The following is a 17,423-nucleotide window of genomic DNA, read 5'->3' as shown; positions in this document are numbered from 1 at the left end:
TTTGTCATGTGATACTTTTGTAATTTTTTTCTAAGTTTCTGTGTCCTCTCTAAAATCAAACTCCCTTCTTGGTGGTGTTCTTTCAGATATTAGCCTAATGTGTACACCAGGAGTATGGTCAGTAGGATAGTTTAGCTGGGAAGGTGAATTTGCAGGTGTCTCTGTTTTTTGTATCTCTAATAAATACTACAACTTAGTTGAAAATATGACATGCATATTCAGAAGGAAAATTAAAGTTACTTAAAAAAAAAACTAGTTTCAAAAATGTCCTTTATAATCTGTTAGGGACATTGTTTGCCTGAGTTACTAAAATTACTCTGCTGTTTTTCAAAAACTGCTTTTCTCCTCCCAGCTACGCATCAAACCCTTACAAATCAGAGAAATAGGCACATTGTCATAGAAACCATGCAACAAACCCAGTTTCTTATGCCCAGAAAAAACAGAGGAAAACCACTTGCTATTTGCTCCAAGGTTTATTTTTTTCTAGGAAAACTATTTTTGACTTAGATGTGGGTTTTTTTGCTTGCCTCAGTCAAGAACATCTACCATTTTTATCCTATTGAAATATTGCTTACATGTATTGCTTTTCAGGGTTAAAACCCTCATATATGTGCACTTAAAAAAATAAAGTCAGCTTTAAGAATGTTGGCACTGGGCACAATTAAGACATTTCTTGAGTGGTTGTTTGTTTTGTTTAATTTCTGTGCTTAAAAATGTTTTGCATTTCTTTTCATCATTGCTGTAAACATTAGTTGTGCTATTTTTGAGTCAGAAGACTAATTTCAAATAGCTTGTTTATTTAACATTCATTCAACAGATGTCCCTAACCTGGTTTAAATAATATCAAAAACTCTTCAGGGCATCACTTCACAGTAGTTTCACTAAAGTAGTAAAGATTACTCTGTGAAGAGTATTTCCACACTTACTGGGTGTACACTAAATGTTGCATGTCTCAGTTTGGTGACTGGGGAATGTAAGTCCTCACTCACCCTGATGTGTTCAGATTTGTCTCTGCTTGATAATTTACTGTCTTAATGCAGTTGGATTCAGATTGATTTGAATTTTTAAATGCCTCATTGCTTACTATTCCTCACATTCCTCATTCTAATACAGTGCTCTCTCTTATTCTTTGTCAGGTATTTGTGAGTAGCAGTGGAAAATACAGCGAACTCGGCCACCCGTTTGGGTATTTAAAAGCAAGCACTACTTTAACCTGTGTAAACCTCTTTGTGATGCCTTACAACTACCCTGTTTTACTTCCATTGTTAGGTAGGTAACACATCTGCACTGGACTGCCAGTGCAGCTGCTCCAGAGTAAAAGCAAAACAATAATGGTTGGTGTTCTGCCTTAGTTTGAGACATTATAAAATAATGGAGATCAGAGAGTAGAGAATGTTGCAAACTCTTTTAACATACTTTGGGAGGAGAGGATTTTCATACCCCCTCTCCCTTTTTTTCTCTCCAGCAGAGGAGGAGAGCTACCTGCTTCCAGTGCATGTTTGATGCTGTTCACCTCCTAGACACGTAGCCTCTTCCTTAACCTGGAGTAAGCTTCAACCTCCATTCTTTTCCCTCATTTAGGGTGTGGTGTATCCAGGTTTTGCAGTTGCTCTTGTAGCAGCTTATTTTTTACTGGAAGATGAGATGCAGTGTTTGTCACGGGTGTTGGGAAGAGGGAATTCCCTAATGCAGTTTAGAGCAGTAAGAAGGAATTGAGCAGTGAAACAGTCTGCATTTCTTTCCTACCCAAAGGACCAGGTTTTGATTTTGTTTTTTACTCCTACAATGAAATTATTTTCTAAGGAAAGATAATATGAAAAGGTGCTGTGTGAGTAACTGGCATAAAGGAGTTTCCAGAGTGCCACTAACCCTTTCAGTTGCAGATGCTGTTAAGGCTTTTTTGTTCTAGTCTTGTGAGTGATACGGAAGAACAGTGACCAAGAGAATTCAGTCCTACTGTCTTACACAGAATTTTTCTATTCATTTCTAGGAAAAAAAAAAAAGATCAGGACACAATTCAGGAATGTTTTTTTGTAATCCTGGTCATAACCAAAAAATAAGAAACTTGTGCTTGCTGATTATGTGTCTTTTATAGTTATCTATGTAGCCTGGTAATTGTGCCAAAATGTGCAAGAAGGATGAGAGTTTCGATGACTCTGTGATTCCTCAAATACTGCAGAAGATCCACTAGCTGAAAGGTCATCACTGATCCTAAGTTAACTTCCCTGTTCATTTTGATGTTGACATTTGCAGTTCTGCTGTGTCTTCCTTGCCAGCTCTTGTCTTCCCCCTGCCTTTTTTTTCAGGGGTGTAAAGCTCTTCCTTCTCTTTGAGGAAAGGCACTTTTCAGTGTGTGTAGTGCTATTCTGCAGTTTACTCACCTGGTAATCAATTTCTTATATTTTTGAAGGCTCTTCAAAGGAAAATGCAGAGTTTCCACATTGCCTGAGTTGTAAAATAGATGTTTTCTTGAGGGCATGAATCCCATGCATTCCATATTGTTCATACAAACACACACAGTGTTACCTTCAGATCTCCTTCCAGGACTTTGCTTATCCTTTGGTCTCTAAGGCATGGTAGAATTAAGTTCTGTGGAATATACCTTCAACAAAAAAGTAGATCTGGACCCTTTTATACTTAGCAGCACAGAAAATGAGTGAGATGATAAGCAGCATACCTGGTTATTATTTATAGATGTTTTTATGCTCTATGTAGGTAGGTAGGAACACTCCTACGTCTGCCTTCATAAATACTAGTAGTGGCTACTGATGGTTCAGCAGAGGACTGATATGAGTGTGTAAAACCAATTTTTCATTACTCTCACCCAGATTTAAAAGGACGTGAGAACTTCCAAGAGCAGGAGAAATCTGCTCTATTCAGCCACTACCTCCCATATTGATCAGTGTGGTTCTAGTGGCTCCCGCCCTACTGGTAGAATATTGTGTTGGAAGACTGGTTGGGACAGTACCATGGGTAATTACCTCTGTTCCTTCTGATGATTCTTTCAAAGACAAAACCACATTACAACTGTATATTTGTACTGTATCATCAAATGTGTTCAACCTTAGAAACAGATAGTAAGATGTTTACAGATATTTTTTGCTTGCATTTTTGTTTTCCTCCTGCATTCCTGAGCAGGTGAACTTTTGATTCTCTTTTTGAAAAATAGAGTAAGACAGCCCTACAAACAGGTAAGATAGGTAGGCATGAGGCAGCTTGCAGGTGATACTTGAGCAAACTGAAACAAGTTGTACTGGTCCGTGGCTGAGGGAGGTAAATTGTACCATATCCTATAGCTTGGTGATTTTATATCTTGGTTTCTGCAAGAGGAGATTTGGGAATGCTGTAACTTCTGGCATTTAACTTCAGAGCCTGCATTCAGAAGCTTTGTAAGGGAAAGGAGCCAATTAATAGGACTTGATAAAACAGTGACAGTCCAGCTGTTAATGGACTTGTGCACTGTGTTTGGTTGGCTGACACAAGCAGTGGTCTCTGGTCCGTTTCCAGCTGTGATGAGTAATGTGGGACGAGCAGCTCCAGTTTGCTTTCAGAAAGCTAGAGAGAAGTCCTGACTAGCTTGGTGCTGGTTTGCTCCAGAACTGAGGAGGTGGGCTGCAGTTCTTTCTGTTCAGTGGGAGGCTGCTGAAGGCAGAGCTTTTCACAGGCAGATGCTGACGTGCTTCAATGCTGAATGCTTGGCTCAGAGATGATAGAAATCTCCTCTTGAAGGATTGTTGCAAAGCTGTGGTACTTCAGGTGCTGTGCTGTTTAAAAACATTGTACAGCCAGGTTCATGAAGCAGAAGTTGGAAGGAGGGGTTTTAGGGAGAGCTAAGTAAAGATGAGATATATTTCTAAATGCTTCTGCCTTGCCTAAGAGGTTTCCTTGGTTCCTTTTAGCTGTATGGGTGGGAGGGCAGGCGCTGCTGGGCAGTAGGAGTGACTGTTCATTGGGGGTGTCAGCAGAAGCAGCAGTGAAACAGCCATGCAGGAAATGCTTCAAGGTAGTTAAATACCCTTTCTCTGTTGGTCTAAATATGCAACAGGATGAGCATTTAGAAAATGTCTGCCTGTGAAGGACTGCAGCATGGACAGTTTCCTTTGATGCTTTGCAGGCTCTGTGAGAGAACCTGCAAGTAATGATTTTATATTTTGGAAACTAAGGGCTATGTTCTCACCTGTGTGAACAGAGCATGCTGTGGCTCTGTGAGGAACACCAAATACATTTTGATACATTTTGTATCAATGGGAAACAGTGACACAATACCTTTCTTAGGTTATGATGGATGCTGTTTTCCCTTGCAGTGCCTTAATTTTGCTTGGATGGTTTGCAGGGAAGGATGCTGTTTTCTGTGAATGTAAAATCATGAATCTGCTACCTAGAATAGAGGATTAGTGCATAATTAGGAGAATTATAGGAGTCAGCAAGGAATGGTGGTGTACTTGCTCAGGTGGAATTTAATGTGAGTGGTGATTTAAAAAAAAAAAAGTTTTAAGTTTTACTTTGGGTTACATGGTGAATGAACTGTTGTAATTTAGGCTCCAGCTGAATTACTTAAATTAACTGCTGGCTCTCCTCTCTCTCATGCTCTCATTGTTTTTAACTGTTCACTGAACTTTAAAGGTGCATCCAGCCCCCTTTTTTAGTACTGAGTGTAAAAGTGTGTATTCTGTCCTCTTTGTCACAATTTGGTTGTTTTGTACATTAATTTGAAGTGGATAAAGACTTTGCAATGCAAGTTTCGCTTAACTGGTCTGTGTGATTTTACCTGATCCCTTGAGTTCTTGCAGCTTGCAGCCTGTTCATAATGGTTTTTAATACCATGTTCCCAATTACACAGTGCTTTTAACTCCCTCTAAGTTTAGAAATAAAAAGAATTCTACATTAAGTAGACTATGCAAAAATTAGTATCTGAAAATAATTAGGTAGAAGTAAAAACTAAATTGTGTAAGGATTTTTTTCAGGAGTTTTTGATATTTATCTGCAAAAGTTTGGGATTTAATCTGTGAAATGCATAGTTAACTGGATTATTTTTAGTTTGCTTGTTTGTTTAAATCATCATGTGCAGCCCAGGGCACAGGGGGAAAAGTGCCTTTCAGGTGCCTGTGTTGCAATCTGCTGGCAGTGTGTCTCAAACTCTCAAGGTAGAGGCAGGTAAGATGCTGATGGTGAAGTTCTCTTTGAAACTTGTGGCTGTGTTTACCACCCTTTTGAGAGGGTGGCAGTTCCTGCAGTGAGTTTGTGTAATGGGGAGACTGATTTTAAGAAGCTGAAGCTCTGCATAGGTTTGATAATTTTTTCCTGGGATAGCAGATATCAGGGTGGTGCTTTTGCATTTGATGTCTGGGGGTAGAAATGCTGTAGACTGGGAGCCCAGGTGGCTGAGCTGAGGAGTGCCTGTGCCATGTCACAGTGCCTGTGTGCTCTGACTGGTACAGCCTCACAGTGCAGCAAGTGAGACACTAATCAAGTGTTGATTTATGGTTCAAGCTGTACTCAACCAACTCATATGTAAAATATTGGGACATACTGTAATACTGAACATCCTGCTTTTTAAGTTTTTTTAATGTTGAATTTTGAGAGGGCTGGAGTTTAATTTTGCTGCAAAAAGGAAATAGGTCTGTGAAATAAGTATGGATGTTATTTTTTATTTGCCATATATCATGATATCACCCCAGGTTCTTTTGGATTATAGTGCTAAGCTTGGAGTATATTGAGATTTTAAATGGAATTTTGATTTGTCCTCTCCAACTCCAGCCTACTTTCTTCAGGCCAGGGAAGAGAAGAAGTAGCATCTGTAGTATGGTTTTTATATGTAATCCAGAATTAATTTAGATTGGAAAATACCTGTAATTGAGTGGGGTTTGTCTATGAGAACTTGGGAAGTAGTATCATAACATCTATTCTATTTGTGCAGAGTACCGTGCAAGTCAAATTTTCTTCTCCCAATACATCTTTCTGAAAACTCAATGTGGAGAAAACTATTTCCTTGCTACATCTGTCTTTTGCACACCCTCTTCTGTGCATCTCTGTCTCCTGCAGCTCTCCCCAGTTAATTTTTGGACATCCCCTTTCTCAGACCTGCATATCCTTCCATTAGCCTCACTTTGCCAGCATGCTACAATCCTACTAAGAAGAACCTTCATTTCAGTGGATAATTCGTAATTGCACATGGTAAATTGCAGGATGCTGTGTTTGGTGCAGAGACCACAGGCACAGTTCAGTGTGCACAGCAAATAGGCCCATGCTTCACCTCAGCCATTCCTAACAGCCAAGTGCACACCTGGAGTGAGCCACGTGCTTCTAAAACACTACCCAAAGGAAAGAAATGCCTGGTTGCCCCTCTCTTAAAGGACAGCAATTTTTGTAGCTAATTTCTCTCTCTTGTCTGTACCTGTGGGAGACTTTGCTGCCCTTGCATGAGGCAGGTGTTGTGGCTGGAGGTAACCCCTTATCTGCCGGGTGTAGCTGCTGCTGTTGGCAGCAAATCCAACAAAGCTGTCCAGAAGGATTCTCTGATTGGACTTGTTTTATTCTTTCCCTTTGATGCCAAAGAATATTTTTACTGGAAACCAGAATTCATCATACAGGTTGAACAGAAGAAAGCTGGTCTGAAAGTGGAAATGGAATAAAATTAATGTTGTTTGATTTAATCAGATACAGGGTCTCCCTGATGTGCAAGAGAGAGGCAAGGGAGGTGAAACTCTTTAACAGGTGGATCTGTTGCACCTTCCGTACTCTGGTAGTTGTGTGCAGTGTTTAAGTTTGGTGTACCTTTTAAGTTTGGTTGTAATGGGGATTTGCTCTGGATTGCCTACTGCAGCTAGGAGTGGGGATTCCCAATCCTTCACACCTCAGGTTAAGAGCAGTTTTTGGGGGGAAGCCCCACTGGGAGATGGGTGGGGGGACAAAATGGGGGGAAACCTGGCACCTATGGTTTTGGACAAAGCTAAAGGTCTGGGACTCTATAAATGACACCTCTTTTTGTTGTTTTCCTTGTTACAGATGACTTGTTTAAGGTTCACAAACTTAAGCCAAATCTGAAGTGGCGACAGGCTTTTGACAACTACTTAAAAACAATGCCTCCTTACTACTTACTGGTATGTTCCTCTCCTCATCTCATCCTCCGGGGTATAATGGCTGGTGTGACCAGAGTCCTTTGCATCATACCTCTTCCTAGTAAAGTTTTTTTACATAATTATGATGGCATTTTAGGTAGTTAACATTGTGCCTTTCAGAGGTATGTAGATTAGTGCAAACATTTTTAAGAATTAAAAAAAATGTAGAAATACTGAGGAGTAGTAGCTATGTTAATATCTTAAGTGTTTAATAAATGTGTTTTCTGATTATTAAATTACTTTTGATCAAAAGTACTTCGGAACATTCAGAGAAGCCAAATTTGGCATTATTTTTGTAACTGAATAAGGAAAATGCAGATTAGGTTGTTTGTTAATGTGAGTGAAGTGCTACAACTTGGGAAGCTGATATTGACTGGGCCAAATAAAGGGTGGAGGGAGGCACTGTGTCACCTTTACATGTAGCTTGGACAATGCACCTCAATATGGACTTGCATCATCCCGGCTATTCTGGACCTGAGCCTTTGAGTGGAAATTGCCAGTGGCACCACACTGTGTGGTGTCTTGGTGATGTGGCATAATGTCCATTGTGAGCTAGTTAGACACCAAACTCATATCACATGTTATCTGAATAGACTTGAATTTTAGTGCCAAAAGTGGAAAAGCTAGAGCACTAATCTATGTGCCTTAGCTTCCTATAATTGAGCTTATAAATTTCTTTTTTTAAATACTTATTCTCTTACTATTGTGTATTTTGTTTTCCTTATAGCCATTAAAGAAAGCCCTAAGGATGATGGGAGCTCCAAATCTGATATCAGATAATTTAGATTGTGGACTTAGTTACAGTGTTATCTCTTACCTTAAAAAACTCAGCCAACAGGTAGTATTGATGAAACCTTTGCAATTAGAAGTGCGTTGATTATTTAGTTTGTGGTAATCTCATTATAAAGCAGTTAATCCCTGTGGGGGAGTTCATATGGGTGTGCAGCATATATTATAATTGAAGATTGGTGAGCATTTCCACTGCAAATATGGATGAATTCAGTATGGTTCTGTAGCCAGTGATTGTGCCTTCTGTAAGTGGTGGAGAGGAATGCAAATGAAATCTCTTCAGCTATACTTTAAATATCTATTAGATTTTAAACTCCAAAGATAATAATTGGAATTGTGCCTGCTCTTGCCATTGTTCTTCATAGCTGAAGTCAGAGGCATGCTTTTAGTCTCATGTTTATTTCTATGTGTCCTTTGGCAATGTATATTTTCCAAAAAGAAGAAAGTATGTTGTTGTCTGTGGGGAGTAAAATCACAGTTCAACCTTTATATCTGAGCTTCCTGCTTCCTTCAGGTCCAAGTCTTTCTATGTGTTACATGTGACCTGGTGGGAAATAGTCTTTTGTATCTTTTTCTCTTTGCCAAGACTGCCATTCCAGGTGTAAGGGCCTGGAAGTTCTTCCTCCTTAGCATGAGGAGCTCTTGAAACAGCAGTTCAATATCTAGAACACAGTGGGGAAACAGTGCAGCCTTTAAAATTACAAAGCAAAAATCCTCCGCCTTAAAGAATGCACAAAATACATCCCAGAGCCTCTGAATGACTGAGCATCTACTAGACATAAAACTTCCTGTGGTATTTTGGTAATCTAATGATATGCAAATTCCTGTGATTTATCTGCACTGTGGAGTTGGAACGACTCGAGATGGCTGCTGTGGCTCTCACAGACGTTCTCAGAACATGGAACAGTTTGAATGTGTGGAATGCATTATCAGCTCCTCTATAGGCACAGGCAATTCCAGAATTCTGCTGTGCTCCTGCTGTCCTTAAATTCAATTTCCCACAGATAATGAAGCAAACTGTGCAGAGGAGGAGATCTGGGGGAAGTGGCTTGCAATCACAGTGGGTTTTGGGGTTTTGGTTGGTTGGGTGTTTTTTTTTTTTCTTTGGAGGTATTGCTAGTGGGTAAAAAAAAAAACCTTAACTCTGAATACAGTTAGAACTTAATAGAATAAAAGTCTCTGTAGCTGTAATAAGAAATCTGTGCTAATTGGAGTAGTGATGCATTTTTAGAAATGTACTCATAAAACAGATTTCTTTTGCAACTTTTCTCCCTTATATTGTTACAAACATACACAGCAAACCTTAGTTCATAGGTTGCTTCAAAAATAAACTTAAATTCTATTACTATATCTGAGTAATACTATGGTTTTAAATGCAACTTTATTGTAACCTAAGGTGTCCTACCTTCAATTTTGTTTATTCTTTCCCATTAAAGATGGTTCTTCAGGGACACAACAGAGTCACAGACTTGCAGCAAAATCAGGGAATATTCACAGACCTCCTACTGGCATATAAATTTAGATACACTGGCTAAATATTTTTCCATATGCTAGCACATTAGGATTTCTTTATGCTTGAGATCTAATCTATGTAATCCAATGTGTCCCTGGGTAGGTAGTAGGGAGCTAAATTTGTAGTTTTATTCTGCTAATGTACTGTGTGTTTTGTACTGGAAATGTGCAATGCCTGCTGATTCTTTAACTCACAATGTGATTCCATTTTAGACAAAAATAGAATCGGAACGGATAATAGGTTCAGTGGGTAAGAAAGTTCCACAAGAAATTGGAATAAAAGTGAAAAATCACTCCAGTGGCCTCTCCTTGGTACACAGTAGGGATTTTAAACAACTGCTGCAAGGGATCACTGGGGAATCTCCTCTGAGACTGTCGGAAATGAATGTTAAAGAATTTCCTGGATTCCACATAGGACTTTTAAACAAGGTAAGCAGCACTGTGATCTTGCATGACTAAGTAGTTAATCTCATCTGTTGTATATGGGTAATTTTTATAGACTTAGTATAGAAGGAAGTACCTTCGCTGAACTGTGATGAGTGCAGTATAGACATAAAGAGGGAGAAGAATAAATGCAATTTTTTTGCACTTGATTTTGGGACACTGTTTGAAAACCCCATGGTAGCAAATGAAAATTACTGTGTTTTAAGTGCCAATCTCTGCAAAAGACAGCTATTGTTCAGCCACAAATTAATGTGCTTTCTCTTAATGGAGCTGAAAGCACTAATGCTGAATAAGGTCATGTTGAAAAGATAGGCACTGAGCTGCTTGTATCCAGTTATGAAGATCTAAAGTTACTTAAGAGTATTTTTTAAAAGTTAATGTTATTACAGTTCATAGTGGAATTTCTCCATGCGTGAGAACTGATGGATTAACTGAAAGTTACTTCTTTTGTCACAAAACTAGGATTTGAAGCCACAGGCATTCAGAAATGCATACGATATTCCCCGTCACAGTCTTCTAGACCAGCTAACTAGAATGAGAACCAATCTTCTGAAAACACACAGGCTTATCTTGGGGCAGGATGAAGGTAAGGAATTGCAATTCTTCATTAATAGTTTGAAGAAATACAGCTATTTTTGTTATTTTCTTATGGTAGTTTTTGGTGTGGGAGCAGAGGTGGCCATTGCATATCTTGCTGAGTCAGACAGTGCCCTTTTCATGACTCTGAAGGGGAAGGAAGGAAATCTTTGCCTTCTGTCATGCAAGATGTTATGCCAGCTTTGAAATTTAAAAATAAGTTCCATAGGAGAGCTTTCACATTCACCAGGGTTCAGTAGACATGTGTTAATAAGTGATGGGGGCTTAAGGCAGAGAGGAGCTCTCTTTGTTTTTTGTGAGATGCTGGTGGTCTAAAGATGTAGTTGCTGACATAGAAATTAAAACTTGCGTATTTTGTATTCTTCTACTAGGTAAGCTCAGCTCTTGCCAAGCATATTTCCACAATTGTAGTCTTCAGCTCATTCTCTGTAGTCAAAATAAATAATCAGTTCTAGTTCTTAAATGCTAACATTTGAAATTAAGGTGTGAAGTTTGTATTGCCTTAAGATTAAATTAAAATCTTGTTTCTGTTGCAGACTGCCTTCATAGTGTTCCTGTTGCTCAGATGGGAAATTACCAGGAATACCTGAAAATGATGCCTTCACCTCTTCGGGAAATTGACCCAGATCAACCAAAAAGACTCCATACTTTTGGCAATCCATTTAAACAGGACAAGAAGGTAGGAGGGGCCTTGCTGCCTACTTGTGCCTTTATATTTAATGCAACTTGAAATAATTTGTGCATAGAATTCTCCCCCACAACTACAATATATTGCTAACCTGTGGAAAGGAGGGATGTCTCCCATATGGTCCAAGAAGAATGTGTATGGGAATGTCCTGTTTTACAGAGTGGGACTGGGCTCTCTGTGGTTCCATTGGGTATCTGTGTTCTGAGAGCTGTCGAGTGTTCTGAAAGCCACTTGAGTCTGAATGCAGAGGGACTCAGCTCATCAGTGGATTGGTGAAACAGTTGCTGTTTTGTACTGCTACTGAAATTATTACTTATTTTTCAGGGTATGATGATAGATGAAGCCGACGAGTTTGTGGCGGGGCCCCAGAACAAGATCAAGCGTCCCGGGGAGCCGAACACGCCGGCGTCGCTGAAGCGGAGGCGCAGCATGTCCCCCCTGCTGCGGCGGCCGCAGTCACCGCCCGTCGTCACCAACCACGTGGGCGGCAAGGGGCCACCCGCTGCTCCTGGCTCCCCCTCCTACCTGGGCCTCAAGGGTGTCCCAGCAAATAAAGGTACACTGAGCTGTGGCTCAGCAGCTCGGCTGGCGGGGGATCAGGGAGGAAGGGAAAAGGTTCTGCCAGCGTGTCTCTGCTTTGCTGTTATGTAGGAGTGGGTTTCTTCTGTTGGCTTAGATGAACAGGCTGCTGCTGCAGCTAATGAAATCTGAAATTAAAAAATTGTTTGGAGATAGAAAGTATCTCAAATCAGCTTTTAGTTGTTCTTTGTGTATTCTGTGGCGAAGAAGTTGTTTCGTTTCTCACAAATAGGAATTTTCATACCCGCCTATTGCAGCAAATGGAGTCCGAAGAAAACTCTGCTAGCTGGGCTTGGGGAAGAGAAGGAAGACATGAGTTTACTTAGGAGTCATGACATTGCACTAGGAATACAGACCATGGTGGCTTCACAATAGTGATAGGAGATGTAACAGTCCAAAGGGGAAATATTCCCTACGTCACATCCACAGTTGAACAAAAGTATTGGAGTGTTGTCTGGTGCTGTCAGATTGCTACACAGCACTTCAGACAAAAAGGATACAGAACTACTTCTGTTTGGTTCTTTTGATGCTGCACTTATGCACCAGTAAGATACGTATTTTTCACTTGTAGATACCAGTAACAGTGTTGTCCAGGATGGCAATGGAGAGAAGAAAGCAGAAAATTGTCAGTCAATGGAGAAACAAATTGATGGCTTACCTGTGCAAATGGCTCCTGTGGTTCCAGCTGCTGTGGGAGAGGATGAGATGTTGCCCAACGACTTAGACTCCTTACCTGTTGAATTCAATTGTTTAAGTGAAGATGGGTTGGATCATAAACCTGGTACCAATGCACTTGTTCGAGGGGCTCTGAATTACAGTGTGAGTGGAGATGACCAAAAGCGGGCCATGGAGTCTACTTCTGAATCAGTGCCAAATTCCTTTAAAATTACACCTACCATGTTGGAGGGAAGCAATGCTGACATCAAAATTAAAGTGATGAAAGAGGTTCGCAAGCCTGGAAGAAGTAAGTTATTTGGGTTTCTTTATTTTAGTAGTATATATTATATGTGGTATGAGAGAGAAGACTTTTCCTGGAAGGAAGGAACTGTTTTCAATATACACACTACTTCAGATTTTTTAGCAATTCCTTGTTGCTCATAAATGAGCAATGGAGGGGCAAAAAGGAGGAAATGCTGAGTTGAAGTTCAGACTTGTGCTTAGGAGGTTGAGTACCAAGTCACCCTGTTTGCCCTGGAAGAGAGGTTAACTGGTGTAAGAGGTGCCCTGTGAAAGCAGCACCTTTCAGAGGTTTTGGTACCAGTGATCTAATGAGACTGAATACTCTGCTTTAGGCTGCACTGCACCTGTGTACACAAAGTGTACTTGCTGCTCTGTGTCCATCAAAACTCCCTTTTGCAGGGCAAAGGCACATCTCTGTAAGGGTGTGCATCTTGGAATATGCTTGAAAGGGAATAGTAACAGTTTATAGCCGAGCGATTTTTTAAATTTTTGTGAGACTAATTAGTGATGAAACACTAAAAGCTACAAACTCTTAAGAACTGAAGACTAAAAGTTACAGTCTGCAAAGTGGGCTCATCCAGTTTATACCAAATTCATGCCCAGTAAATGGTGGTGCAGCATAAAACTGTGTTCAGTGTGAGTCACCTGTCTTGCTGCAGAATTCAAGCAGTCATCAGAGAAAGAAGCTAAATTGTTGTGGCTTGAATATGTAATCTGTTCAGAGGTCTGGCCATTTGTGCTCCCTCTGCCTACTGCATCACTCTGAGCAGACTCCTGGTTACAGCACCATAAATGTATTCATACAGGGGTCAGTTATGGGAAATAGTGAAACAATGCTGATTTCAAATTTGTTTCCAATTCAATATGTCCAGTTTACTCTTTGCAGTGGACATACTTACCTTGTACCAATGGGACAGTCATGTTGTGCTCATACTAAGGGTTGATAATTTGTCTTTCAAGAGATGTAATGGCAATTTCTGCTTTCAGAAATGATGGCTCCAGGCCAGATCAGGGTTTGGTGGCCATGTGCATGTTAACTGTAATCATGGAAATGGGAGGCTTCTCTCTACCAGCCTGCATTTTCTGAGGATAAATGCTCCTACCTGCTGCTTTTCAAAGAGAACCTTAATCTTTGGTGCCACATTTGAATTCCCAGATCATCAGTATTCCTTTAAAGTATTCTATCACCTGTGTTCTGCTCTTAAAGCTAATGCAGGTGTTTTTCTTGCTTTATGTGTTTTATCCTGCAGAGATACATGAAACTGAGCTTTTTTTTTCATTTTTGGCTCTTGAGCTTTTCTGAAATTGCATCTGCCACATTCATTTTTAATACATGGTTGAATTTTAATCTCTTTTTTAGATTATGAAAAAATATTTTCTCTTCTTGAGGAGGTGCAAGGACCTATGGAAATTCAGAAGTATTTCATTGAATTTGCTATCAAGGAAGCAGCAAGGTTTGTATAGATAGAAAGGACTCAGAGTCATAAATTTAATATTAATTTAGATCGTGGTAGTAAATAATAAACTTTATCAGTGCTAATTTCTGATTTTCTGTTTTGACATATTTAAATTATAATTGTTTTAGTGGTCAAACTACTGTTACATTTTTTGTAGCAAATGATCTTCACTGAAAGTTTAAATACGAATTAGAGAGATAACAGGTTGTTCTTGAAGACCAACTCAAAATACAAGTGGGTTGAGGAGGGGCAGATGTATTAAATGAAATTTTCTAGCCATTCTAATGCCACAAATACAACAAGCTCTTCCCTACTGGAAACAGAGAGCCTCTGGTAATATGATTTGTCATGGCTGAATACTTTTTGAGTTGTTCAACTGTATTTTTGGAAGAAGAAATTTATATTTTTCTCCCTGTCTTCTGTAGGTTTAAAAAACGGGTCTTAATACAACACTTAGAGAGAATACTAGAGGAACTAGATTTCACCAGCCCACCCAACAGAGTTAATCATGTCAACAGTAGATAATAATGTACCAGCCAGACGAATGCGGACCAGGAACGAGTTTGCTGTGCCACAGAAGAGTGGAAGAGGACGTAGCTGCTGCCCTCACCATCTTGGCAGTCAAGTGATTTTACTGTCACAGTCTGAGAAGAAGCAGTGGAGCTTTAACTTTCAGAACCTGATTCGGCAGAAGCTGGGCTATAACCTTAAGGATTTGCTATGAAAGGTGTGGCTTTTTCCTGTGGAGGGTGCTCTTTGCTCAACAGGCGGAAGAAAATAACCATTGCTGCCCCTCCTGCAGGTGATGAGAATTTACTCATTTGAACGCTGTCATTAGACATTTACGTGCTATAGGCAGCAGGTTGCACTAAAACGGGGCACTGTCAAATGCACACACTGTCTGCATCGTGGAGAGAGCCCGTGTGTTCCCAAAAAAACCCTCCCAGAAACACCTGCACTGGTAAAATTGCATGTTGCCACCACAGAGACAAGGGTCTTGTTCCCAAGAACTGCTAGCCATGCCTTTAAACTTGAGATTCAGTGTAGATTGAGAGTAAAGAAACTGCTATTGTGTTAATGAAAGCTAAAGACAGCCCTGTGACTGTTACCACCTGATGGTCACTAAACAATCTACCTCAGACTCTCTTCTGTTTTGTCTGCAGACATTATGAAAGTGCACCTGAGGCTTCCCAGGTCCCCGACTTCAGTTCTCTTTCATCCTGTGAGGAGGACGGAGATTCTTCAGGTGGCCTTGGCACACGCTGTGCTTTGGAAGCACTAAAAGGAAACGCTTTTAAAAACGTGTATTTTAATGTTCATACAAAAGAGATTATTTTGAACAGTATTGTTACCAGATCACTAATTTGATATTTTAACTGTATAAATTTTTTGGAACATATGTATATATAAAATAAACCATTTTATTAATTTTTAAGAAGTGCTAATCTGAGGAGTCTGTAGTGGGCAGCACTGAGTTCCTCCAGTTGTCTGTTACCAGCAGACTGAGGATATTTTTGTAAAACCAGCTGAACCTGGTCTTTCACATCCTCAAACACAGCTAGTGGTGTTAGCTGCAGAATGTGTTTGTACCCTGGAGCAGCTACCCAGGTGTCACTCAGTTTGGCCTCTGGGGTGCACGTTTTTACTCAGTTTTGAGGGCTGTAAGTTCCAGTTTACCAAACCCTTGGTTACCTGAGCTGGTATCCTCTCCTCTGTTCCTCTTAACTCTTTTGTCCAAAGGCAATTCCACATATGACAGAACATACAAAGAAGACTGAAGCCACCTGCATATAATTTTTTTTCCTCTCTAAAGCAGTACCAGTAATGTGCCAGTATGGAGTGGCTCTTGGAACGAGTGTGTATTTTCAGTTGTTTGCTCATAACCTCCTCTGATCCTCTAACAGCTTTCTTTAAAAGACAGGTTAAAGTTGTGCTCATGCTGACTTGTGCTCTTGGCCTCATATGGGAAATATCCCAGGGATTCCGGTGGACTGGCCAGGCAGGGAAACAGATTGTCATGGTGAGCCTGTGCTTCTCTGTTCCTGCTGGTATTTTTAGTACAAACCAGCCTGTGAGACATCTTTTCCATCCTCTCTGAAGCAGTGGCCTTGGTTTCCTTGGAAGATGCAGTTTGCCCATTGGAATGACACCAGTGAAATGCAAGAAGGAAATGAAATTCAAGAAGGAAATGAAATACAGCAACAATAAATCTCTGTCACAGTGATATGAATGAAGTGCCATAGGAGAAGGCATTACTATAAGTGTGCCCTGATTCTTAGAAGTAACTTTTATTCATCTGTGCAGATGAATAGAATTGAATATCTGTTTTAAAACCCCACAAATACCTTGAAATTATACAAAGGGGGATTTACTCCTTCAAATTTGTGTGGCAGCTGTTTGTCACTGTGATGGACGTCCCATGCCAAGTGTTGGACTCCTCTAAGGGATTTTATTTATGGAGGGTCAGATATACTGTGCATACCTCATTGTAAAATGGCCTGGTTAAATGCATCAAGTTGCATGTAATGTACTATTCTTGAAGTAGTAGGGATAAGAGGAGACAGCTTTCTTCCATATAGTTAATGGCTGTTTAATTGTCATCATCGATTCCAGAGACACTCACTTGATCATTGTGTGTCTCAGCAGGGGCCATATTTTTAACCAGTGACCTTGGTAGTGTGTAAATCTGCTCTTTTGGTGGGATGCAGTTGGCTGCCAAATCAGCTGCAGGGTAACTTCCATGCACTCGTTTGAAATCTTGCACCTCAGAAACTACAGAATATTCAAGTGCAAGCAGTGGGAATTTCACCCCTGCCTCACCATTAGTTTATCTGAATAGACTACATTTGGGTTAGAATATTTGAGCAGCAGGAACCATATAGTGAACTGGACATGAGTCTTCATAAGAAGGAAGGAAGATATCCTCAGGGGTTGTGTCAGTGCAGAGATGAAGAAGGAGCAACACCAGTTGATGAAGAACGCACACAGCCCTGAATTCCACATGGAAATTGCTCATGTAGAAGGCAGAAAATGCTCCACAGCTGGTTTAAGAAGATTCTTAAAGGAGAGAATTCCTTGTGAGCCAGACCCCAGTGCTGGATATGGGTGGGACATGCCTTGAATAAATGCAGTCACAAGCTGTGCTGGCATTTCAGGGACAGCCAGGAGAGCCATGCTGGTGTCAGGCCTTGCCTTGCCTGGTATAGACCATAGCCCAGCAGCAAGAACTGTGTCACCAGGGCTGTGACCTGTGTCACAGCAGGAGTGTCCCTCAGCAAG

General features: G+C 40.4%; 1 protein-coding gene across 6 annotated transcripts in view; it reads left to right on the top strand.

Moving 5' to 3' along the window:
• The window catches only part of LOC100220752 (integrator complex subunit 6-like), a 39,420-nt gene extending 23,838 nt beyond the window's left edge, over positions 1 to 15,582 (top strand). Inside the window, exons 9-19 of one of the 6 annotated variants that reach the window (XR_003960388.4) lie at positions 1,137 to 1,269; positions 7,006 to 7,100; positions 7,846 to 7,956; positions 9,633 to 9,848; positions 10,326 to 10,449; positions 10,997 to 11,139; positions 11,473 to 11,704; positions 12,299 to 12,691; positions 14,048 to 14,141; positions 14,570 to 14,871; positions 15,308 to 15,582. Coding sequence is in view for 4 of the 6 variants with exons in the window: in XM_030272519.4 (XP_030128379.2) it covers positions 1,137 to 1,269; positions 7,006 to 7,100; positions 7,846 to 7,956; positions 9,633 to 9,848; positions 10,326 to 10,449; positions 10,997 to 11,139; positions 11,473 to 11,704; positions 12,299 to 12,691; positions 14,048 to 14,141; positions 14,570 to 14,669 (1,641 nt within the window). In the remaining 2 variants the exon portion in view is untranslated. Of the gene's footprint in view, positions 1 to 1,136; positions 1,270 to 1,465; positions 1,547 to 7,005; positions 7,101 to 7,845; positions 7,957 to 9,632; positions 9,849 to 10,325; positions 10,450 to 10,996; positions 11,140 to 11,472; positions 11,705 to 12,298; positions 12,692 to 14,047; positions 14,142 to 14,569 lie in introns of those variants that run through there. The other 5 variants (XR_003960387.4, XM_030272519.4, XM_030272520.4 and 2 more) reach the window with 5 other exon arrangements.
• The last annotated feature ends 1,841 nt before the right edge of the window (positions 15,583 to 17,423 follow it).

This window comes from Taeniopygia guttata, chromosome 4A (genome assembly GCF_048771995.1).
Source record: "Taeniopygia guttata chromosome 4A, bTaeGut7.mat, whole genome shotgun sequence".
Taxonomy (NCBI): domain Eukaryota; kingdom Metazoa; phylum Chordata; class Aves; order Passeriformes; family Estrildidae; genus Taeniopygia; species Taeniopygia guttata.
Note: the sequence above shows the minus strand (reverse complement) of the source record. Positions and strands in the feature narration are given on the sequence as shown.